Source organism: Lampetra fluviatilis, chromosome 28, assembly GCF_964198595.1.
Source record: "Lampetra fluviatilis chromosome 28, kcLamFluv1.1, whole genome shotgun sequence".
Lineage (NCBI taxonomy): Eukaryota > Metazoa > Chordata > Hyperoartia > Petromyzontiformes > Petromyzontidae > Lampetra > Lampetra fluviatilis.
This window is the reverse complement of record NC_136302.1, coordinates 2,361,874-2,385,672: the sequence shown is the minus strand read 5'-3', so window position 1 is coordinate 2,385,672 and position 23,799 is coordinate 2,361,874. Positions and strand designations below refer to the sequence as shown.

The following is a 23,799-nucleotide window of genomic DNA, read 5'->3' as shown; positions in this document are numbered from 1 at the left end:
GAATTGTGTTAAAGGACAGAAGTAGATTAGGAAGCTGTGAATTATAGAGAGGTTACGAGCTACGGACAGTATTAGAATAGGATTTTTTAGAAAATGTATACACTGAATACGAGATTGTTTCAAGTATGCTTCACACGTTTGTTTGGAGTTGTACATTTTTTTCGACAAACTAAAGTTTAAAGTTAAAGTAGATCATTACATAAAAGCAATTACACTTAGATCGATCTCTTTATTAGATAACTTTTTATCGAACAGTTTGTATCACACGTAACATTTTAACGAGATCAGAACGCAACAGACTAAGTTCGTCCCATTTGCAAGAGTGACCGGGGGCATTATCCTGCCAGTAGGGGGCGATGCCTGCTCCTGTGTATAATCCCAACTCAGTAATGTGCGGTGTCATTTAATTTGGCATGTTTAGACCCTGGCGCTGGGACACTACGTGGCCTACTCTTACCAATTACGTCAGGGGATCCTTCAAATTCACTCTGAGTGAAGCAGACGATGCGTGGGTAGTTGTAAGCAGATGCGTGCGGCGGTAGCGAGATGTTAACTACCTCGCTAGGTATACAGGTAGTAGTGGGTTCGATCCCGACCCTGACGCATGCTGCTGTATATTTGGAGTTTTCGGTGTCTCTCTCTCTCCGTGGTCGCGTGGATTTTTCTCCGGGCCCTCCAGACTTTCTCTCCGCATTTAGAAACACGCGTTTTAGAGTATTTAGCTGCAATAAATGTCCACATAAGCCACTTTGTTGAGCTATCATTTGTGATAGCCAGGTCGCTACTGAAAATGTGCTATTTAGCTCAGTGGGCATACCTAGTAAAATAAAATAATTAAGTTTAAAAAAATTGTTATTAAACCCGCACAAATAATCAGACCGGTTGCTGGATTCGTACCGCAAGCCTCGACAGCAAGCGGAGAACGCGCTGCCGCACTGCTGTGATCTTACACGCAATGTCGTTCATTTCTATTCCTTGCAAAGGGATAAATTGACATTGTCTTCTAAAATTGGCTGACTCCACGTTGTCACCACTCCCCCATCCATCGTCCGCCAATGGGACAATCCAACTCGCGTCTGCAATATGCCAATCTCATCAGTCCACGGCTCCACGCTGGTCGCCCTCTCGGGGGATGATCCTTACATAACATTGCTGCCCACTCTGTTACCAGTCTCGTCCAATAACCAACACCTTTCAGAAGTATACCAATGGTGATGCTGCTGGTTGCGTTGGCAGTGGTGCATAAACACAGTACAAAAAGTCAATACATGGCAAAAGACGTCTAATGATGATCAATACATTCATCAATAACACTGCCTTAAAAAATGATATACGAGGCGACGTTTCTGGAAATGGGTCTTCTTCATGGGACACCACGTACTGACGCGTGTGCTATGAAGGACCATTGCCTGAAACGTCGCCACGGTTTTAATTTTTTAAGGCAGTGTTATATTTTGCTGAGTCTTGCAGAAATGTGTCCTACGCAAGTCGATTTTTCTGAACAGTCACTGCCATGTGTCCGATTTGCATTTCTTCTCCGGTTCATAAATGATGCTTTCCAAAAAAAAAACCTGGATTGTAAAAACAAAGCCATTCCTAGTATTAACTCCACATATAAACTATAGAACTCTTGTTCCGTTACAATAGCTCTTCTCAATCAAAGACAGCATAAGAACCCTATCCAGTTACAATACATCCGTTTTGTCCTCAAATTAACCCCATATACGGTACTGTATAACCCTTATCAAATAACACGTGCACATTTACTGTACTGTATCTCAATACACCCATCAAATACAACCAATAGCATGTGGTGTAATCTAGCAGACTTTGTTTAAACAAGTCGGACCTTGCCAATAGGCTCAATCAAATATATACTCAAATGTTAAGAGACATCACAGAGTTCTGCTCGTAACAATTCACCCATCATAGCAGGTTACTGTACCTACATCCAGTCCACGTGCTGTAGAACCCTAAGAACCCTGGCTGAGGGAGAGGGGGCGGGGCGGGGCACCCCCCCCCCCACACAAAACCTCAGACCCCTCCCCCCGCGCTCGTCTCCGACGTCACATCCGCCCGGCGGACCACCATTTCCGGCTGCCCGTGCCCCCCCCTCCGCGTTTGGACTTTGGGCGCCAAAGCGAAGGCGCCTTGCTGAGGCGCGAGTGGCGGAGTCGGTGAGCGCGGCGGCGAGCGACGGAGGCGGCGGCGAGACGCGGCGGAGGAGAGGCGACGACCTCCATGGCGCTCTGCAATGGCGAGACGAAGGTGCTGAAGCGAGCGGGCGCTAGCCGCGGCCTGCTGGCGGAGGCTCGCGGCGGTGCGTCGATTCCACGTGCGCGCGTGTAGGATGCGGAATCGATTCTTGACGACTACGGGGGGGGAATCGTGTTTGTGTCGAACAGCGCGATGTCGATTCCTAGTGAGTGTGTGTGTTCGTCTTGTAGCGTTCACGCGTGCTGCTGCTGCTTTGCGTTGAGGACGCCGGGCGAAGAGACCCTTCTTTGTTCGCAACAGGAGGGCTCAATTATGTATACGTCGATACGAGAATCTTAAGGTGCGAGAGTTTGCATCTTTTTGTTAAAGGAATCGGATCGACGACGGGGCGATTCGCCTGTGCGAGAAGTCCATGTAAAAGACCCCCATCCCCATCTCCACTTCAACCGGCAATGACCAGCTTGGTGAAGTATGGTCAAACCTCCTACACCCCTGCCCCCCCACGGCCGACACGGCGTGGGGAGAAGGGGGCCTTCGTCCTGCAGTCGATTGGCTCTGCACACAGTCCAAGTTAAAGCTCTTGCACGAGATATCGGGAGCCTGTGGACATTTTTTTAAATGCACCTTAAAACCTACTTATACGCTTCCGCTTATTAAACTTTTGGTTATTTTAGTAAATTAATTTTAAAATGTATTTATACTATAATTTGTATGCTGAGTGTCTGCTGCTGCTGTGTCCTGCACAGCGCTTTGAGATCCTTGATGAAAAGCCGCTATATAAATGTAATTATTATATCCACGCGATAACGATTAGAACATTCGTGTCGTGTTTTCCTTTGGGTTTTCACGAAGCCAAGATGCGTTGGCACGGACCACTCGGACGAATCTGGCGAGAGGTGCTCTTCCGCCATCAGTGCAGAGCCAGTAGTGGGAAATTACACGTTACTAGGGCGGGATTTGGGATGGTGGGACCCGTGACGATGTTTCGTTACTTCGCTGCGCTGTGACCTCGGCCCAACCATAGGTTCGATTCACGGACACCGGCAAATAGTAACGGACGATATCTTGAACTGGTGATTGAGATCGTCTTCCACCAAGTCGCACTGACAATGTTGGTGGCGTTTGGTAAAAACAAACACCAATGTACGACACGGCGTGTTGTCGAAGCCTTTAATCCAGCGGTGGATTGACACGAGGGCTGTGAAAACAAAAATTGTGGAGATATTCTTAACCACTGACTGATGTTGAATTCCTGCCGTAGTGCGACTGATCAAACATTGATTGACCACAATGCCTTAGGTCAAAAATTTCAAAGTATTGGACTTCACTACAGCCTAGTACAGTGTAGTATCTTGGTTTTTAAAGTTATATTTTACACGCAGTTGCATTGTTGACAATGATGCCGAAAACGTCCCGATTTATATGGGTGAGCCGGACCTTTCTGCTGGATAATTTTGCCTGCAGAGTAATATTTAGCACATGGATAGTTACTCATTTGTACGTTTTGAAGCCTTCAAATCTTAACGAGGATAACACCGATATCTTTCGCTCTCCTGATATATTTCACAACAAACTAAAATAAACATCCGCTGAAGACGTTTTATTTGGTGACAGCGGCTTAAGCACTCTCAAATGGTCCAGAATTTTTACTTAAATAACAAACAAGAAAATGTAAAAAAAATGTTTTACCAGGATAGGCCCCACTGAGCTATATAGTTCTTCAGAATTGACTTGGCCACAAATAATAGCTCAACGAAGTGGCTTACGTGGAAATGTATAGCAGCCAAATACTAAAAATGTATGTTTCTAAATATGGAGGGAAAATTCGGAGGACCCGGAGAAAAATCCACGCGACCACGGGGAGAGAGACATGCAGCGTTGGGATGGAACCCACAACATCCTGTATACCAGGCGAGGTAGTTAACATCTCACCCTAACCTCGCACTTGTGACGAATGCAAACTGTCTGTTTCAGAGTTGAACTTGGAGCGTGTAAATGGGGCCGCAAGAGAGTCAGTCTCGTGTGCTGTTTAAGGGTTGCGGGTGTCTGCAGCGCGTGATGGAGCTGCGTGAAATCGTTTTCGCTTCGTGTTTATTTTTAAGCGATCGCTTAAATTACAGCAGCGATTATACGGCTGCCGTCAGCCCTCTAGCAGCAGCCGGGCGCACACGCTCACAGGACAAATTGTCTTTCTATTGTGAAGGAATGGACATTTAGTGCTTATCGTGATGGTATCGGGTGACCTGTGTTAAGTGCTTTGTATCTCAAATGATTTACTATTTGTCTGAACTCGGCAGTGTGTCTGTTGTGTGTGCTCGTCTCAGACTTTTGGATGTGGGCTCTGTCTGTCTGTCTCAGATTACTTATGGTTTGCTCTGTGCCCATCTCAGACGATTTTGTGTGCATGCCGCATGTATAAATGAGACACATTGGTGTGCTGTGTACTCCTGTCTCAAACGTTGTGTGTGCTGTGTAACTGTCTCAAATGGTTTGGTGTGTGTGCTTTTGCGTAATGATTAAAGGTCACCCATGTGCTAAATCAAGAGGGCATGTTTTGAGTACAGTATGTTCTGTAACACCACGTGTTTTCATAACGCGAATTGGATATAGCACGTTGAATATATGAGAACTTTTTTTATCACGCGGATGCGAATTTCGATATAACGCGATCGAGTGAACGGAACTACATCGCAGCGCGAGTAGGAATAAGCAGTTGTACGGCTGTCTCAGAGTAGCATCGCACAAGGCATTGGGATGCTGCTGGATGCTTCTAGATGCTACCCATGCGCCTCAGTCTTTGTTTAGCCTGCGTTACGCATCTCACGTGTTATCGCGGACTGTGCTTTAACTATATTATTTATTATAACGTGATTTTTCCATAACGCGGAGTTCTTCAGGAATGCAACAACTCCCGCCGCGTTATAGAAGACCACAAGTGTATTGCTGAAAGTTTTGTGTTGCTGTGTTATCATCCCTCAAGTAGTAATAAAGTCCAAGCGTCTCTCTTCTCAAAGAAGCATTGGGGTGGTGCTCATCTCCATTGAAAGCCCCTGAACCTGTGGTGCTAACTCCATATTTCCTTGGTGAGGGCAAGTCATCAAAAACTGTGGACTTATGTGAAAGGGTTATGATTGTGGCCTGAGCTGGGATTCAAACTGGTGAACCTCATGATTGCAAATCAAATGTTTAACCGTCGTGTGCGAAGTCGGTTATGGTTGTTGTATGGAGAGACTGGTTCATCCAGTGAGAATGTGGAATTTCCACTACCAATGCGGGCGAGCGCTATCCATCATCACTTGTTTCAGCGGGGAATGAATTAATAATAAATACGTGACATGAAAATAACTCGGTTGGGAGTTCCATTGTCTTACACCCAGTTCGATGCGCACATTAGGGTAGTTGTAGGTCATTGGAGGTAACCCTGGCAGAGTCAGTGGGGGGGGGGGGGTGGGGTGGCACGTGCCCCCCTAATGATCTGATCGAAATCCCTAATTTCGATCAGATAATTGGGGTTTGTTAGTAATAAATCGCCATTTTGCGACCCCCACTGCCACTGTGTAGCATATTAGTATGTGCCAGGGACTCTATGAGATGATAGGACAATAGTCTGAGTCGATAAGTGGCAATAAGTAACGGCAAAGCAGTTATAAGTGACTCAGAATTGTGCGCAGTTGCGTATACAGTACACGACTTCCCTGAAGGCATATCTTCAGCGAGCGCGATGCCGATCACACACAGTTCGAATTCGACCCTCGATCGATGGCTGCGCCATCGCCGCACACGTGTCGAATAAAAAGCAAGGGACAAGTCCTTACTTGCTAAACAACTCCTATAATTTTTCATTGCTGGAGGGGTTGCCCCCACTACCTGAAAATCCTGGCTCCGCCATTGGATGGTAAGTGTTATTCATTTTATCATTTGTTTTTCATAATATGGATTTAGAAAAAAAAAGACATATTTTTTATTCTAATCATTCTGATATCGCAGCGCTTGTTTAAATTAGTGCTGGATTTGTTTGGACCGAACAACTAATTCCATTTAAACAAAAAAAAACACATTTAAATTGAAAAGGTTTCTAAACTTTGAAAAACTATTACTTCTAGCCCCTCTTAGACAACTCCCTTCCTTCCGTAATTTTATGTTTTATGATGCTAATTATATTTTAGTTCGAGGCTTTTCTCTTGCCCCCTAAGGGGTTATGACCTGCATCTGGGAAAATGTCTTTATTTTAAAGGGGACACAAAGTAGGTGTATGTCACCTCCAGTACAAAAGCCAAAGGATAGTGATCTATTGTAATGCTAATCTTGCCGCTCAACTCACAGTCACAAGGTCACGAGTTGAAATACCAGGCACAGGTCATCGTCATTCCCATGCGGGACCGAGGTGGAGCCTGGTGTGATTGTGTGGGGATGCCTTCCAATGCCTTGGAGGCAGTGGTTGGTGGGTCACGCAGATATGTGAAGTGCTCGAGGCTGTTGGTTATCTATGAGATTATAGTGTGTTCTTTAACCTGTCAGTGGACCTTTTGAAAGGCGATCCCCTCATGCGTTTGCTTTTCTATGGTACTCTGGATTCCTTCCCCATGCAAAATAATTCTTTAAAAGCAATTGACCAAACTTTCAAGTGCAGGTTCCTCCTGAAAATTAGTACCACTTTGTAAGAAGTCTGTGTTTATTTGGTTTAACTGGCTCCTGTCATAGAGATGTGGAATTTCCATCGCTATCTGAACAATGTAGATGAACTCCGCCCAACATAATTTTCAGAGACTTTGGCTTGTAATAATAATCCGGCAAAATAGCAAATTTTTATATTTCACTTCCATTTTACTTCAGACCCATACATAGTTGCTCATTATGGCATTGCTTTTGCACAGTAAATATATATTGCATACATAATGTTTGGCTTGTGGGGGAACACATTTTAGCTCCCTGCAATCGTCTGCAGTTCTATTAATGTTGATTGCCTTTAAATGTCAGTTGAATTTTTGCCACACATTGTAATTCGCTGTTGATCCCTGGCTTAAATTGTTGCTGGTTGTTCAACAGGTAAGTGCTGCAAAATGTAGTACGTGCCGTCGATAGGAATAATAATGCAATTTGTAACAAGCACATAATTTCACGGAGATAAATGAACTTAACCCTGAGGTGCAGAGCCTAATCCCGTGTCACTCGAAAGACCGGCGAAGGAAGTGAGCATTTAAGTGTCTCTTAAGAGTAGATATAGATTGAATGCTGTGAATGTGAAGTTGTATGAGGTTACAAATGGCAGAGCTACCCTGGAGAAACGACACCTTGGTGTAGAGAGGAGGTTGTGAGTGTCTGTGCGGAGAGTTCTACCATGAGCTGTAATGGGGTGAAGGGAGCGAAGAGCCATACGGTGGACGACAGAAAAGTAGAGACATGGTGGCACAAGCAGCATATCTTGTAACTGACCCTGCCGGCGATGGGAAGCCAGTGGAAGGAGTGAAGCGAAAGTGACGGAATCTAGCCAAGATTGACAGGTGCTGTGGATGACGCAGGCGAGCATAGTTTTACAACCATTGGAGTTTATTGAGGTTACTTGATGAAGATACAATAAGGACGGAGTTGAAAGGTGAGACCTGACTGCTGCAGGAAATGGTATTGCGAATTCAGTGGTGATGAGTGGACATCAATGACGAAGGGCCCTCAGGTGATGGATCCAACATCTGATGATGTGGTTGGTGTAGCTGTCAAAATGATAATGCGGATTTGAGAGTGATGCCAAGGAACTTTGGATGCAGTTGGAGAAATGGATTGCGGAGCCGGCGATCAATATGCTAGAAGGGAGTGTGGACATGGTGAGACTGCCTGGGGCTGACGAGGATGGCTTTGTATTTGGAAGCATTCAAGGTGTGATAGTGGGCCAAGAACCACTGCTGTACGGCAGCGGTGTACTCTTGAGAACCTCTGTAATCCAGAGGTGCCTGTCAAATCGGTTAGAGTGAGAATGGGGGTGGTGAAGGACTTAGCGTGTCAATGTAGCAATGGGAATAATGCAGGAAATTGTGACACATTGTGAAGGGAAGGATATTTATATCTACTGCGTGAAATACTTTGGAATGGCAGAGAGCAACTTTAGTGTGAATAGACGGATGTTTGAGGCAGGAGTAATGTCTGACTTGAGACACAATGTATTGGCTGATAAGACATTTAAAGCGGGCTTAGGTGGGCAATGTCTCTTGAAGGAATGATGGTCCACAGTTGAGAATAATGACAGAGTGTCAGCCAAAGGAGGGAACATGTTCGAGGGGACATCAACTGCAGAAATGGAGTGATCAGCTCTTGTCAAGGAGTTAGGTAGATTTTTTGCGTCAAGAGACCATTAGAAATACTGACGGTTTGGGGGAGACGTACATCCAGCAGTGTAAGACCATGGCTTATGATGATGTTGGTTTAATACCACATTTACACTTATGCAACACTACAGCGGGCTCACAGATGAGTGAGTATGGCGTCATCATCGTGTAACCGGCACTGCAGCTCTGAGGCACCTCGGTCCATGTATTTGTGAGGCACAAATCAATGCTTGTTTGACATCTCGCCTAAACTACAGAGATTGCTCGATTGAGCAGGGGGGGAGGTGTGGGATCATGCTGGCTCGACCCTTACTCGACTACTATACTAACTTTCTCGGTTCCAAATGCGCCCACTGTTAGCTAGATTCCAACAATGCTGATCTCAGCAAGCCAAACCGCCTCGGGACACGACTTAGAATGTGGTGGCGTTGTGGTGAAAACGATATCTAATCAGAAACACATCGAATCAACTGCTTTGTAACGTCGCGTTACGTTATTCTGGGAAAACTCGTGACCTCTCGTTTCAGCGCTTCACAAGCTTGTGAATCCACTAGTGTGCACTGACGAGATCGGGGCAGTCAGCGGCTGCTTCTACACAACACGTGTTGTCTGTTAACTCCTACAACGATGATACGGAGTCTCAAATGGATACGTTTGAGATCTGCCAATATTTGTCGAGTTATGCCTCCATCCAGCAGTGGATTGATCGAGGCTGATTGTGGTGATGAATATTTGTTTTTTATAATATGGAATGAAGTGTATAATTTATACAATACAACTTTTATTTTTATTGTGAAATTGCTACTTCATTAGTATGTTGTACATAACAGTGGAATATGGATAAAATATTTCTATATATGTATATATACAGGCTTCCTGCGCTTTGTGGGTTTGGTTGGTGCGATTTCACGTAAATGTAGCTAACCTATTTATAACCATGATACGCTGTATGCGGTCGGACGCGAGACAATGTGCGTACTGTATGCGCTACTCGGCAGACAGATGTCTCATGCGGTTTCGCTTTGTCTTTTGAGTTGGGCGACTGGTCTCTTGCTACGTATTTCCGCTTTGTGCGCTCTTGTTTTTCGAATGCATCAACTGAATAAAGCGAGGGAAACCTCTATACACAAACGTGTATAGAGGAGAAGATGAGACGGTCTTGAGCCTGACGTTGGAACATGTGTAGTGAGTCCAACTGAGTCGCAGACATTATTCTTCAGAGGCAACACATTTATTGTAACACGTCTATACTAAGGGGTAACTGCCCCTTTACCAGATACAGCCTGGGGTGGTGACCACCCAGCTAACTACACGATACGTTGGAGTTACAGCTACGAAGGGTCGGACCCTCACTCGGGTCCCCGGCCATGTGTTGATGTCTCGTAGGATGTAGAACTTCCAGCTTGTAGACGTGGAGCTTCCAGCTTGTAGACGTGGAGCTTCCAGCTTGTAAAACGAAGCGACCCCGGTCCCTCTCAGGGACCCACCTTATATCCTCCCGGGTCGGGGCCGGCTCCGCCCTTGGCCCTGCTCGCCTTCTCGAGCGTTCTAGCTCCCTTTGGATCCCCCTCGAGTGCTCTCGCCGGACACGTGATCACCCCCTAGCCCCCCCCCACCTGGGGCCTTCTCTGTGGACACTCCAGATCACGTGTCTACGTGGTCAACCAGAGTGCCATGGCCCAGGGCAACCCTGTCCCTGGGCTGCCACTCTCCCGCTTCCCCTTGTGGGAGCCCGCACTCCACGCTATGCGCGGTGCCCGCGCTATCCCAGCGCTCACCAAGCCCCACTAGGGCTGGTACTACACCCGCCTACGGGGTGTACGCGATGACGATGCATAGCACGCCGTGCTGTGCTAAAGCCGGCATCACACAGCAACCCACCCGGTGCTGTCCGCGACGTAAGAACATCGCACGACACGGCCCTCCTGGGCCGGCACCATACAGTGACATCCCCGATGTCACTACACATAAAGGATGTTCACTAGGCCAGGGGTGGCCGATCTATAATAGACCAAGAGCCAAATAGTACCCATGAGTTCTGCAAAGAGCTAAGTGTATATATGTAAAAGTGTGTCGATATTTTTACAGTTTTTGACATCGTACGGGAGACGTTCATTATTCTTTGCTACTATTGGGATAGTGCGTTTGACGTGCCCCTTCGATAGAGCCGCACGTGGCGGATTAAAGACCCTCGTGTGGCTCGGGAGACACCGGTTGGCCACCGCCGCTCTCGGGGTTTGTTGGTTATTCATTCTGAACCAATCGAAAATACTCTAAAATTGATTCCCAGCTGGCCCATATGTGACAAACAGTTTGTCATTCTTCCTAATTGCTTCTCACGCAATTCAGTGCATGTATATGTGAGCATAATCATCCGACTGAATTGATGAATCTGTGAATCGTTAAGGGCCCAATGTCAGGCGGTGGGGGGGGGGGGTTTGGCATATTATTTTTCTCGGGCACATTACATATCTAAAGTGTGATCACCAACCGCTTAGTCACTCAATCTGGCTGTACCCCCCTGCTCTGAAGTGGGGTCCTTTGAAATTGTATCCTATTATGTGTAGGGTTTCTTCGGTTATAAGGCACTGCTTAATGAATGGGGAGGTGAGATTGATTTTAAATGGAGCACGACTGGGGAGGGATTCTCATTAGTACGCCCCGCAACTCGGGCACATACAGTGCGCTTTTCACTGCCGCACCCGCCCAGGATTTCTGCAGCCGCTTTGGAGTGCGTTAAATTGTGCGTGTAGAAGCGTCCAAGGCGTCTGCTTTATTCGTGGCACCAGGCAGCCTTGGGCACTTAAGAGGGGGGAGGTGGGGGAACAAGACTGGATTGTGCTCAACACAGCACACTGCTGGGTCACTGCTTCGCTTAATCTCCAGCTAGGAAGTAAAAAACGTCTACTTGCTCCAACGAATGTCGGGCGGTACTCTTGTCAGCCACCCCGAGCTAGCAGGGGGGGGGGGATTCCACGTTAACATGACGGAGACAGTTTCTCTGCCGGACAAGACAACCCCGCTGTTCGTTTTCTACAAGGTAGTGCTCTGTTTTACAACCCCCGAAGGAGTGATGGGTTTAGTCGACCCCCAACTGGGAAAGTAAACTCGTGTCTTTCTGATTGTGGATTGAGTAGTAGGTTAACCACAGGGCTGCACATAGTGATGTGCCTTGCAGCAGGCAGTCCAGCAAATAGGAAACATATCTTTACAGAGTTAGTTTTTTTGTGTACGTGTACTTCTGACATATTAGGGGTAAACATCTCAAAATGTGACTGTCCCGTGATAGAGTCTAGAAAACTGTGATGGTCTCCAGGCTAAAATAGTGAACACGACTCCTTAGTCTTAATTGATCAATCTTGCATGTGTCTGTGGAGTGTATTGCCAATCCTTTTTAGCAACTCGAGCAAGCACCAGGCCCATTCCTGCTAGGTGTACGTCTCTGGGGTGGCGGTATTTAAACCACACTCTCTCAAAAACTTGTGAATGACTTTATCTTTCTAACCTGTTACCTTAAAATGCGCAACCAGATTTGCAGCACTTGCACAGTTTTTGTAAACATCGTTTACGTCCGTTATTACTAGTTGAATTCCAACTACACGAATTATAGGCGTCAGTGGAATATTGCCAAATCCATTCCTGTATGTGACTGGCTCCCACCATAAGAATGTGGAGTTTCCACCACCCTCACAGTGCCACTTGTAAAGATAATCACCACCCGACACTAAGCTTGAGAAAGGAGACATTTTGACTTTTACATGTCAAAGAGGAGTCGTGAGGACCCGGTGTGTGAAGCTTTCTGGGTTGAACATCATCAGTTCTCCTCCACCGCCCTGGTGGATTAGGGTTTCTGCACACACCATGCAGTCATTTACCATACTTCACCATGCTTGTCAGTGCGGGTTATTGAAGGAAGCGGAGAGGTGAGTTACAACAATGGATTTTGCTGCACTGACCTCCACGTAGCCTTGCAGCCTATAGCACCTGTTGTGCATAGTGGTCAGCCTTCAAGCGCAAACCTTGCTCAACCCGACTTAGCTGCCGATATCTGACGAGATTGGACACATTCCCGGCGAATTGATAACAGGCCTTCCTTTAATAGACCATCAAAAGTACACGCCCAATGGTACCTTTGAGTGTGCTGCTGTGTGGCGCTGTCTCGCAACTCTGTTGGTCTGAGAGCCACCGCCTTCCACAGTGGAGCATGACATTAAGCACGCAAATGGGCAGCACTTTGATGCTTTCGGTCGGTGGAAGTCTGCCCCTACAGTCCTCTGCATGACTGCGATGCAACCTCAAACCCATGCGCCAGATGAGGGGTTGGGATCAATTATCTCGATAGTCCAATTTAAGGCAAGATGGGTCCTTTGCCCCAACAAGCAAAGGGGCAGTGCTAATTTTTGTTGATGGTCAACGGTCACAATTTGACATTCCCATCATAGGGATCAGTTTGCACATCTGACAACCACTGCTGACTTCACACAATCATGTGATTCAGTGGAAGTTATTTTTTTATTAACCGTGGAGAACACATGGCTGACTCGACTGTTGTCCTAGATTTGAACATGATGCAACCTTCCGATTGTGGGTCAAGCACTCTCACAGCTCCACCAGCAGCCATGTTCATATGAGAGGGAGTAACGATGAAGCTCATGCCACCGGGATAATTACATTTTCTCTCATTTTGTTAGTCGTGCGGCCTGCACAATTCTGAACTGCTGCACTGCACATCTCACGTCATGCTCTTCGCTGCCCACAGCCGATCAAAGCCGGTTTATACAGAAGGAAAAGGTTACTTGTAGATAAATTGTGGTGGAACTCACTGTGTCGTGCGCTCCTGTCACAGTGTGCTCCGCCCGTGTAAACAGTTGGTGTTGGAGATTGATGTTTGCCACAGGAGACTGTTCTATCCCAGTGTGTGTAAATCGCTTTATAATGCGGTGAAAACTTGCTTGAACAATTTATCCAGTCCAGTTTTATCGGCAGTGGTCATCCTAAAGAGAGACTGGCCCCTGCCATGGGAATGTGGAATTTACACTGATATCCCAGTGTCACCAGTGGTGATGGAATTGACCCATTCTCCCGTTTTAAGAAGAGAGACACTGACATAAGTTGTGTTACATTTGCATTTTTTTTTTGCCAACAAATGACAAAAAAATATGAATCTGGAAGGGCCTTTTTATATATAATATACTAGTGGGAAGTACCCGGCGTTGCCCGGGTCTTAAAAATATTTCAAAACTACTCTTAAAAATCTAACAGCAGTGCGTACTGACTGTGGTGGTACCTGCTATGATTACAGCAGTGCATACCGACTGGTGGTACCTGCTATGATTACAGCAGTGCATACCGACTGGTGGTACCTGCTATGATTACAGCAGTGCGTACCGACTCCATAGCAGTATATATCGACTGTATAGCACAAAGTACTCACCTGACAGAGTGGCGTGGTGAGGCCTAGTCCCATGCAGAGTCTCTGGCCTCGCCTAGATTGTCCAGCCGGCCGAGGTGGCACCTTGGCAGGTTGGGGCTGAGCTGCTACCACTGACCCCCACCCCCCCAGCGACGATGTCCCCGGCCGCTCTGCAGTAATATCTACGGCCTATAGTGGTAGCATTTAGCGACTGTATAGTAGTGTCGTGGGTTCCAGGGAGACCGGAGACGGAGCGCTTGAGGCAACGCTTTAATTCAAGATAGCTGCGGGATACACAGATCCCTAACACATAGGGGTGGCGGCCCCTCGTCCCGATACCCACGGAGATATAGCTTCGGGCTAATGTGTCCTAATCACTGGGACTACCCTCATGTTCCTCCGGCTAAAGGGGACCTAGAGGGAGGCTATCTGACCCGACCCAGCCAACGTCCTCGGGTCCCGACCGACCACTGGCCCACTCGGTCCCGGCCCTTAGAAGGACGTCGGGTCCCGGGGGTTCCCAGGGTCTGACCACTGGCCCACTACAGCCCCGGCCCTTAGAAGGACGGCGGGTCTGGGGGTTCCCAGCGTCCTAGCCAAGCTGGTCTTCTTTCTTCAGCTTGACGAAGACGGCCGGACTCGTCCAGAGATCCGGCTTTTATACCCGTGGCCAGGTCTCCCCGCCCCTGGCCACGCCCCCCTTCTGGAACTCTCTAGGGGGCTCTGGAATATCTCCCCCAACCCCTCTCTTGGGGTTGTGAGAGCTGAGTGTCCCAATGGCCCGGCTCATCCTGCCTATCCCGGGTTACCACCCCCTATGGACACGTGTGCTACTACAGGTAAGTGTGCATAACAATTCTATATACAATGCCTGACACCGACGCTACAGTAGTAATAACTGCACGCATCGGGGTGGGGGGGACATCACACAGTGAAGAATTAACGTCAGCGTTTAGTGTATTTTTATAGCATTTTTAACGCGAAAGAAAATGTCCCCCTCACTCTCATCGAAAGCGTGCGACTTGACATGGGCCATCCCCCCACCAAAGGCGCGTGAGTTGGTATGGTCGTGCACGCGTCATAAATAAATACATAAATGGAAAGTGCACAAAAATCGCACTAAATCGCTAATTATACAAATTAAAAGTTGACTGATGTGAAAAAGGAATACCGCTTGCTCACCGCGGAGCTTACGGCGTGGTACGTTAATCCCACCGTTGGAGAGGCAAATCGTTCGCAAGCGCGCGAACACACACAAACCCACAAACAGACAATTTTCGACTATTTTACATATATATAGATTAGTCCACTCACAGCCCTGAGCCAGCTTATGACAATTCCTATTACTTTGGCAGGTACCATTGATTCTTTGACCAACCACTGTCAACTTCCTACAAGAGTCAGTTTCTCTGCTTAACCGTGCATGGGCCAGTATCCGTCTCTTCACGGTTATGTTCCAGTGGTTGGAATTTAACATTTCTGTGGTGGGGACCAGTCTAAACTTGTCCATGGAAATTTTTGGTTGATTCACACAGCGACACCTATTTTATGACTCCTGTATACAAAAAGACTAAACATTAAATTTGGTTAATAAAGATTGGAGAGCCGTGCTTGTAGGCAATTATTTTCAGATGATCTTTTCATTAACTTTGGCCTCATTTAAATAGTTCCCCCATCACGTCTTTCATGTAAATTAACTCATTGATTTTTGGGAGTTATTGGAAAGCGGGTCATGCTAATCGCTGTACACCACAATGCAACCATTGTGTGAGAAAGTGGCAAAACTTTGCAAGAAAATTTTATTAATTACTTAGTGAAATGAAAAGAATGTATATAAAACTATAAACGCTCCATTTCTTGGCTGCAGCTCCTCTGGAGATATTAGATAAATGAAACATTTTATCTGATTTATTTTTGCATCATCGAGCTACAGAGCCAGTTGTGGAAATTCCACATTCCCTCGGCAGTGGGCGGTTCCTCTCGAACAACCGCTGTTGATTTTTGCGCAAAGTAAAGTCGGAGCGCCTCCCGGCTCAATCTTGCACTGGGCCGCTCATATCCATTGACGGCCCTAGCAAGTGCCATAAATTCCACATTGCTGTAGCAGGAGCCATTCCCTCCATATTACCACCACACAATTGACTTCCCACGAAGCGCTTCACATTTCATCATCCCCACGGCCCGTGGATGATATTTTCCGAGTCGACCCCCCCCTCTTCCCCCCCCACCAATTGAGACAAGAACCCAGGACCCTCCAACCTGCCAGTTTGAGCACTCCAACCACAGCGTGCCACTTTGCTTCGCCAACAAAACGCTTGTGCGTCGAGACCTCTCGAGCAGACGAAATCCTGAGTCAGTCCCCTGACGATCGGGATGCACTTTTCATGGCAAAAGAGAGAGAGGAGAGAGAGCGTGGACGCCAGCCAACGGCAGTCATGCGCCTCCGCAAACCGATTAGGCGCGGGTCGGTATTTGCGTCTTTTGTGGACACTCGTGTAGTTGTTTGGAGAAAACAGGCGTGCGCTTGACCCCCCGCCAGCCACGATGGGAGTGGGGTTGGCGTGGGGCTGCGTTTATCCGCCTCCACTGCGGCCTCTCTTAAAACGGCGGCCAGGAGAGCGCAGTGGGCACTCGACGAGGAGTCCCGCTCAGTTTATCCTTTCACCACGAGCCCGGGGTTCGGGTGGGGGGTGACGGTGTTCACTCAACGGCAGCTGTTTTGGCATAGGGTAAGCACAACGTGGGAGGTGTGGTATAGAATAGCGATCGAATAGTCATAGAATGTGGGTCAAGAAACTGTGTAAATATTTTCACGAAGGGAGAAGGTTTTGATTGTTGGGCGATGTGTGCAGGATAGAAGAGGAGGGCAAGTTACTGAGACGGGCTTTGGAGGGACACCAAGAAGTCGGCGACCAAGGGGGGAAGACCTAAAGCCAGATAGCAGCGGTGGTGGTGGCGGTAGTGGTGGTGAGACTGGAAGAGCGGCCCTTGGAGATTCGGTGTCGACACTGGAACAGCTAAAGGATCTAGACCAGGGGTCAGCAACCTGCAGCTACAGAGCCCCATGCGGCTCTTTAAGGACCGTCTCGTGGCGATATTAATTTATTGTGACCGCCGTCTCATATTCACGTGCGCTGCGGCTCTTAGAATGTTGGGTTTTTTACCGAATTTGAGAAAAATGGCTGCTCTTGTTTTGGTTACCGACCCCATGATCTTAGCAGAAGGAAGGAAACGTCCGTGTGAGGTATGGTGGGATGAACGTCATTGACCCCCGATGAACCTCTTCCCTTAGTTTAATTTCGTTACTTGTTTAATTCCTCAATTCAATACAATTTTTTGTATATTTTTTGTTTATAATATATTCAGTTATCCTACTAGCACTCTGTAATTAAATTAAACACTTGGAGCTGTCCAATGCTGAGTCGAGCTCCAACACTTCCACGGGAAGTTGATAGCACTGTTTTTATGGAGAGACTCATCCTTTCCATGGCAAGGTGGATCTTCCACCACCTGATAAGTGCTGCTCATAGGGGATGAACGACGAATGATGCTCGTTTGTTCAAAGAGACTTTCAGAAGTATCTGTCTGGAAGTGTCTCTTGTGGAATAAGTGGAAGAGGAGGAGGAGGAACAGTGGCGGGAAGGCAGATACCACACGTGTAGGAATCACAGTATTCTCTCGTTGTTCGCGAGGGATACATTCCGGACAGGCTCATGAATAGCAAATGTCGCGGATAATGATATTTTCATGAATTACCTAAAATAATGACGTAAATAAGCTTTCTATTTCATCACTATCTCATCATTCTGTCTCGTCACATTCTCTCTCATCACTTTTTTTCATTACTTTTTTCATCACTTTTTTCATCACTTTATCTCATCACTTTCTCTCTCTCACGATGCAGTCATGTAGAGTTCCAGATGCGATTTACAGATAGCCAATATCGCGAATAGCCAAGTTCGTGAATAACGAGGAAATGCTGTATATTCACACGAGTGGAAATAACGTGAATTTTACAAACCAAATTTCGTCGACCTGCATTACTCGCGCCAACGTGGACAATTAAAGTAATTCGGGAAAAAAAAGAAGCACGATGCGATTTCTTGTGAAAGGATTGTGTAACGCAGCTCTGCGGTTCGTTTTGTCTCGATGACCTCCATTTCATCTGCTGTTGTGTTCTGTTTGTTCGTTCGTTTCTCAGTCCGCTTGTCATGGTGAGGGTCGCGGCAGCAGCATGTTGAGTAGGGCGGTCCAGACCTCCTTTTCCCCGGCGTCCCCAGGCCAGCAGAGCGACATAGTCCCGCCAGCATGTTCCTGGGCCGGCCCTGGGGTCTTCGTACAGTGTTGTGTTTTTGTGCACCCAGGAAAGCATCGTTGCTGCGTTGGCCACTGGAGCCTTCAAATGTGGCCCGTGTGCTTAAGTTACAACGCGAGTGGCAGCAGCGGGAAGGGTAGAGTGTGACCTGCGAAAAATGCCGTAATCGTCATACAGAGCCAGCCGTGTATAGTCCGAGTCCTCACCTTTAAGCTCTAACCCAAAATCAAAGGCTGGCTCCCAGGTCTTAATACGTATGTATATTGAACGTCTTTCGCACTGTTCTTAAGAAATTAGTTTTCAATACAGAGCTCCAGTGGGTTTCTAATATCAGAAGGAAGAGCATTGCCAACGGCCGCAGAAGCGCTTGAGAAAGCGCGCGATGCAGTGACCTTGTAAATACATCCTGAGCTCGAACTTGAGCCTCGTCCCTATTGGGAGATTTGCATTACCTTGTGGCTATCTCTGTTCACGCTTTTGTTCCCTTCGTTTTCCTGTTTCGCCACCGCCTATTTCTTCATCGAGCAGCGTTTGCTCGCATCGATTTTTCTCCCATTGAGAGTCTGGCTGGCGCTCGTGGTTTATTAGGGTACTAATGTGTGTCATGCATGACAATGCGTTTGCCACGCTTATGTATTTGTTTACATGACCAGGTATACCTATGTGTAAGGGCTCCTGCTAGACGGGGTCCCAGACGATGAATGCCTCGGAGACGAGATATCTGCCTGTACCTGTAGCCGGGCAATAATGCCACATGCCCGTATTGCAGCACTGTGGAGGACATCAGGGTTGGTGGATCGCACAAATGTCGCGAAATTCCCTTCCCTTGGGCACCGAGGTGCCATACCCTGGCGGTACAGCTAATGTGGACCCCCCCCCACCTGTTCCATCAGTATGGGAAAGAGTATTGCCCCCTTGCACAAATCGTTTATTTTTTCTAGGAGTTCCAGTTTCCTCCCATATGTAAACACTCATGAATTGGCCAATAACACCTGAACATATAGATGATTACAGAACTTGGGGGTAAATTTGGTGCTGGATCTCCGCGGAGCTGCCTGACCCGCTTGCCTATTGTTTCTCACTCCTTTGAGTCTGTCTCTGAGAACGAGCCAATACTGTGTGCTTGTTTCGTTTCGAGTTGAAGTTATTACTTATAAACTCTGCGCTGCACAATATTTATGTGCCTCATTTCGTTATGCTTAAAAGGCCACGTTGACCGTACATGAGTTAATGCGTGGTTCTGTGTCTCCAGATTCGGGAGACAATGGCACCATTCGTAGCGAGACCCACGTCTCTACCAGTCGGGAGTTGACTCCACCTGGTTAAAATGAGGGCCCACTTTGTGGGTCGTGAACAGCCGTTGTGGCTTGGGTCAGTGGAATTTCCACCGTTGGCTGAGAATCACCAGTCGAGGCGAGCACCACGCCGTGGTCTTGATCATTTGAGAAGTGAGATCAAATCGAGTGTAGGGCAGGGAAACCTTCAGAGCGGCTGCCTTACAAGCAAAACGTTATCGGCTTGTATCTCGCAGCAGATCCGCTTTTAGCGACCATAACCAAAAGCATGGCTCCGTTTGCCTGCAGGTGGGTTTTGTGCAGATAGACGAGTGGACCCTTGCTCTTTGCTTTTCATACGTTTCCCTGCAACTTGCTCACATCGGAATCCTGTGTGAGAGTCACAGGTGTTGGGAGTTTACGATTATTGGCTTGCTGGCTACGTCCGGCCAATCACAGGTTCCGGGCAGAAATGTCGTAAGTGTATTGGCAACGTTGTTAGCATTACCACATTTCTGTTTATAGCGACACGTTTGCCCCTTGGGTGATATCACATGTACCCCTTCACAAGAGTTGCCACTGGTGTTAAAGCACGTGCGTCTACGGTACTGATCACTTTCTTCCTTTGACATTTAGCGTAAGGCGATCTAAGTAGGTTTTAATTTAGTTACTCACGCACAGCAATAGCGCAACAAGTGTGGCGTCTTGAGACTTGGTGAGGCTTTGCTGGATCATTAAACGAGATTAGGATTCATAATCTATATCAAAAACCACCCTCCACCCCTGCTGGATGAAGGCTTCCCCGAGCCAAAGCCATCTCTCGCCATCCTGCTACTCAACAATCCATCGGGTTCCTCCACACGAGCTCACGTCTTCAGCGGCATTACACCTCTTTGGCACGTGCCATCTTTCGGCTGCCACTCCGTCGTTAGACTTAGCCACCGGCCATCGTCACTTGATGTGAGGCCTGCCCAAGCCCACTTACTTGACCGTAAATATGGTGCCTCCGATTGGTTTGTGTTTGCTAATCCGCGCGTTCCCTGTTTGTTTTAAGTACAATTGCAAGCATGGACCTCCTGTGCTTATTTGTGCACTTTTCAGCTTTTGTTCCATTCTCTTTGTTGGTGTTTCCATGTTTCTGATCCGTATGTCATAGTCAGGTAATACACACACAGTTAAAGGCGCCCAGACTTTGGTCATTAGGTTTTCACGGCCACCAACCATTGAGCAACCTGTCCTGCCCAACGCCACATTTCTTAAAGTATATAAGAGCGGTCCTTAGAAGGTTTAATGTCTTTCTCACGTCATTCTCTCTTTGTCTTCTCACCATTCCCCCCCTTGCCCTCACCAAAAAAAGACAGATCCCCTTATAGCCTTAACAGATTGTTGGGGGAAGTGCTGTAAGCGACCATCTATGAAGCCCGGCACGGCACACGAGGGGGTGGTTGGCCAGCAACACGCTCGACTGCCTTTGTCTCCCCAGTGGTGATGTTTACTACACACCGCACCAGGTAGTCATTTCAGGATGAGTCGGCCTAGGGGAGGCAAAGGACCGATTCAGATATTCGTGACTGCTGTTATTCATGAGTGGGAATCGAACTCGGGTTGCCGGGTTCGTAGCGCAGCGTGCTAACGGTTGCACCACCGCTCCCCACTATGCACACATACACACGCAGGCGGAGGGCGGTGGCGCGGTAGACAGAATGGCGGCGGAGGGTGTGCCGCGGTATGAGGAGGCGGTGGTGATCCTGGACGCAGGCGCGCAGTACGGCAAGGTGATCGACAGGCGTGTGCGTGAGCTGCTCGTGCAGTCCGAGATCCGGCCGCTGGACACGCCGGCCTTCGTGCTCAAGGAGCAGGGCTTCAGGTGCTCGCTGGCAACGCGCACATGCACTCACGCTGCTAGACCCACACTCGCATAAACACATACAGACACAACTGCACTTATGTATTTATGCATGTTGAACTTCTTTCGCACTGTACGTAGCCAATCGTGCTAATCGGAGGTGCACTTACATTGACATACAAAGATCCTCCATTAAGCCTGAACAAACGTTTGAGGCAAGTGCTGTTAGCGAGCACCTATGAAGGCACATGAGGAGGTGGTTGGCCAGATCAGGCCCACTGAGCTATGTAGCTCTTTTTTAGAAGTGACCTGGCCACAAATGAAAGCTGAACAAATTGGCTTATGTGGAAATGTATAGTAGCCAAATACTCTTAACGCACGTTGATTCTAAATGTGGAGGGAAAACCGGAGGACCCGGAGAGTAATCCACGCGGCCACAGAGACACGCAAACTCGAAATATATAGCAGGCGTCAGAGATGGGTTCGAACCCACGACCTCCTGCATACCTGGCGCCCACCTCAAGGGGGGGGGGGGGGGTGATACCCCAAGTGCCTGCCGAACGTACAAATTGAACGCTGGCATCTCTGTACGTTGTTTGTGATGCAGGGCGATCATCATCTCCGGGGGGCCCAACTCTGTGTACGCGGAGGACGCGCCACGGTTTGACCCTGCCATCTTCACGCTTGGCGTCCCCGTGCTCGGCATCTGCTACGGCATGCAGGTGCGTCGTAACTGTTGTTGGCTATATTTTACTGTTCGGGAAACCTGTTGTACCTTTTTGACTCGCCACCCAACTTGGACATCTGTTTCAGATGCTATAAACTATAAACCAAACTATTAACTATTAAAAATTTTACCAGCTATATAGCTCTTTTTCAGAAGCGACCTGGCCACAAATGATAGCTCAACGAAATGGCTTATTGTGTGGAAATGTATAACAGCCAAATGCCCTAAATGCACGTTTCTAAATGTGGAGGGAAAAACCGGAGAGCCTGGATGAAAATCCACGCGACCACAGGGGGAGGGATCGAAATACAAACTCCAAATATACAGCAGGTGTCAGGGTCGGGATCGAACCCATGACCTCCAGCATACCAGGCGAGGTAGTTAACATCTCGCCAACATGGCACCCTGTTCAGATGCTGAACAAGGTGTTTGGTGGCACGGTGCACCGGACCCCGACGCGGGAGGACGGGCAGTTCGCCATCAGCATCGACAACAGCTGCTCCATCTTCCGGTAACGTGGCCCCCACGGGCGCACGCGCCGCCCACACACAGCGGCTTCTGGAAGATCCGTGACCGTGCTTACTGGAAAGCGCAACCTGAATACCCAATCTGGCACCGTTTTACGTGTTACCGATGTCGGTGCACACCATTGCGGTCGGTCGCGTAACCGAGACTCGATATTCTGAAACTATTAAGCGAGTTAATCTTCTATCCTTATGTAGAAGGATCATCGTCCGTACCTTTTTGGTTCTTTCGGTAAAGTCACGTAGAAGGGAAATAAATGAAATAATAAAAATAAAACATAATAAAATATAATTCTCACGATGTTTCGGCCACCAACGCAAGCAGCCGTCCGAAACGTCGTGAGAATTGTATTTTATTATGTTTTATTTTTATTATTTTATTATTTCCCTTCTACGTGACTTTACCAAAAGAACCAAGAAGATGAATCCCTGCAGTCACGAAAGCTTTAAATCGAAATCGTCCGTACCGTTAGCATACTAGTAATTTCTTGGTTGTTACCCAGTGTTAGTTGAGGGGAGTGGTGGCGCAGTGCCGTTGTCACTGGATAGGGAAATTTGGCGGTGCGCGTGAAAATGACTTTACCGCGGATTACAAAAGAAAACCTTGTTATAAAGACGTCAGATAGCACGGGACGTTCACACGAAAGCAGATTGCGTCTACCTCGAAGAGGAGCTCGATGACGGCCTTCTGCCGCTCACTGCAGACTGACGGGGCTGCTGTGTGCGCGCGTTCCGTGCTGTTTGTCCTCGTGTAGGGGCCTGCAGAAGGAGGAGGAGGTGCTCCTCACGCATGGCGACAGCGTGGACAAGGTGGCCGAAGGCTTCAAGGTCGTGGCACAGTCCGGGAACCTCGTGGCCGGTGAGAATCCGCGACGCCGTCGCCCTCCTCCGCGTTTTTGACCGCGCACTTCGCCAGCGGTGTGCGCTCAAGGTCAAAGGCGGTTAGCCAAAGGAAGTGTGTGCGTGTGTGTGCATGACGCCACGTAGGTGGGCTTATTGCTTAACAATAAAAATTCATATCTTTATCTTGTGTTTGTTTGGTCGGAGAAATAATCAACCAGACTTCCTTTAGTGTCATTGCCATCAGCCTTGATCTATTCACTGGTGGCTGAAGACCTCCCCACGCTGCTTGCCAATAATGAACCTCGCTGAAAACCATCACGCGA

The 23,799-nt window shown here is 47.8% G+C and overlaps 1 protein-coding gene across 5 annotated transcripts in view; it reads left to right on the top strand.

Moving 5' to 3' along the window:
- Positions 1-2,074: 2,074 nt before the first annotated feature.
- Positions 2,075-23,799, top strand: part of GMPS (guanosine monophosphate synthase) — a 36,002-nt gene continuing 14,277 nt past the window's right edge. Inside the window, exons 1-6 of one of the 5 annotated variants that reach the window (XM_078869523.1) lie at positions 2,075-2,268; positions 5,201-5,300; positions 21,213-21,403; positions 21,990-22,104; positions 22,523-22,620; positions 23,389-23,492. In XM_078869523.1, the coding sequence (XP_078725649.1) occupies positions 21,240-21,403; positions 21,990-22,104; positions 22,523-22,620; positions 23,389-23,492 (481 nt within the window). In that variant the 5' untranslated portion in view covers positions 2,075-2,268; positions 5,201-5,300; positions 21,213-21,239. Of the gene's footprint in view, positions 2,269-2,296; positions 2,321-4,032; positions 4,134-5,197; positions 5,301-21,212; positions 21,404-21,989; positions 22,105-22,522; positions 22,621-23,388; positions 23,493-23,799 lie in introns of those variants that run through there. The other 4 variants (XM_078869525.1, XM_078869524.1, XM_078869522.1 and 1 more) reach the window with 4 other exon arrangements.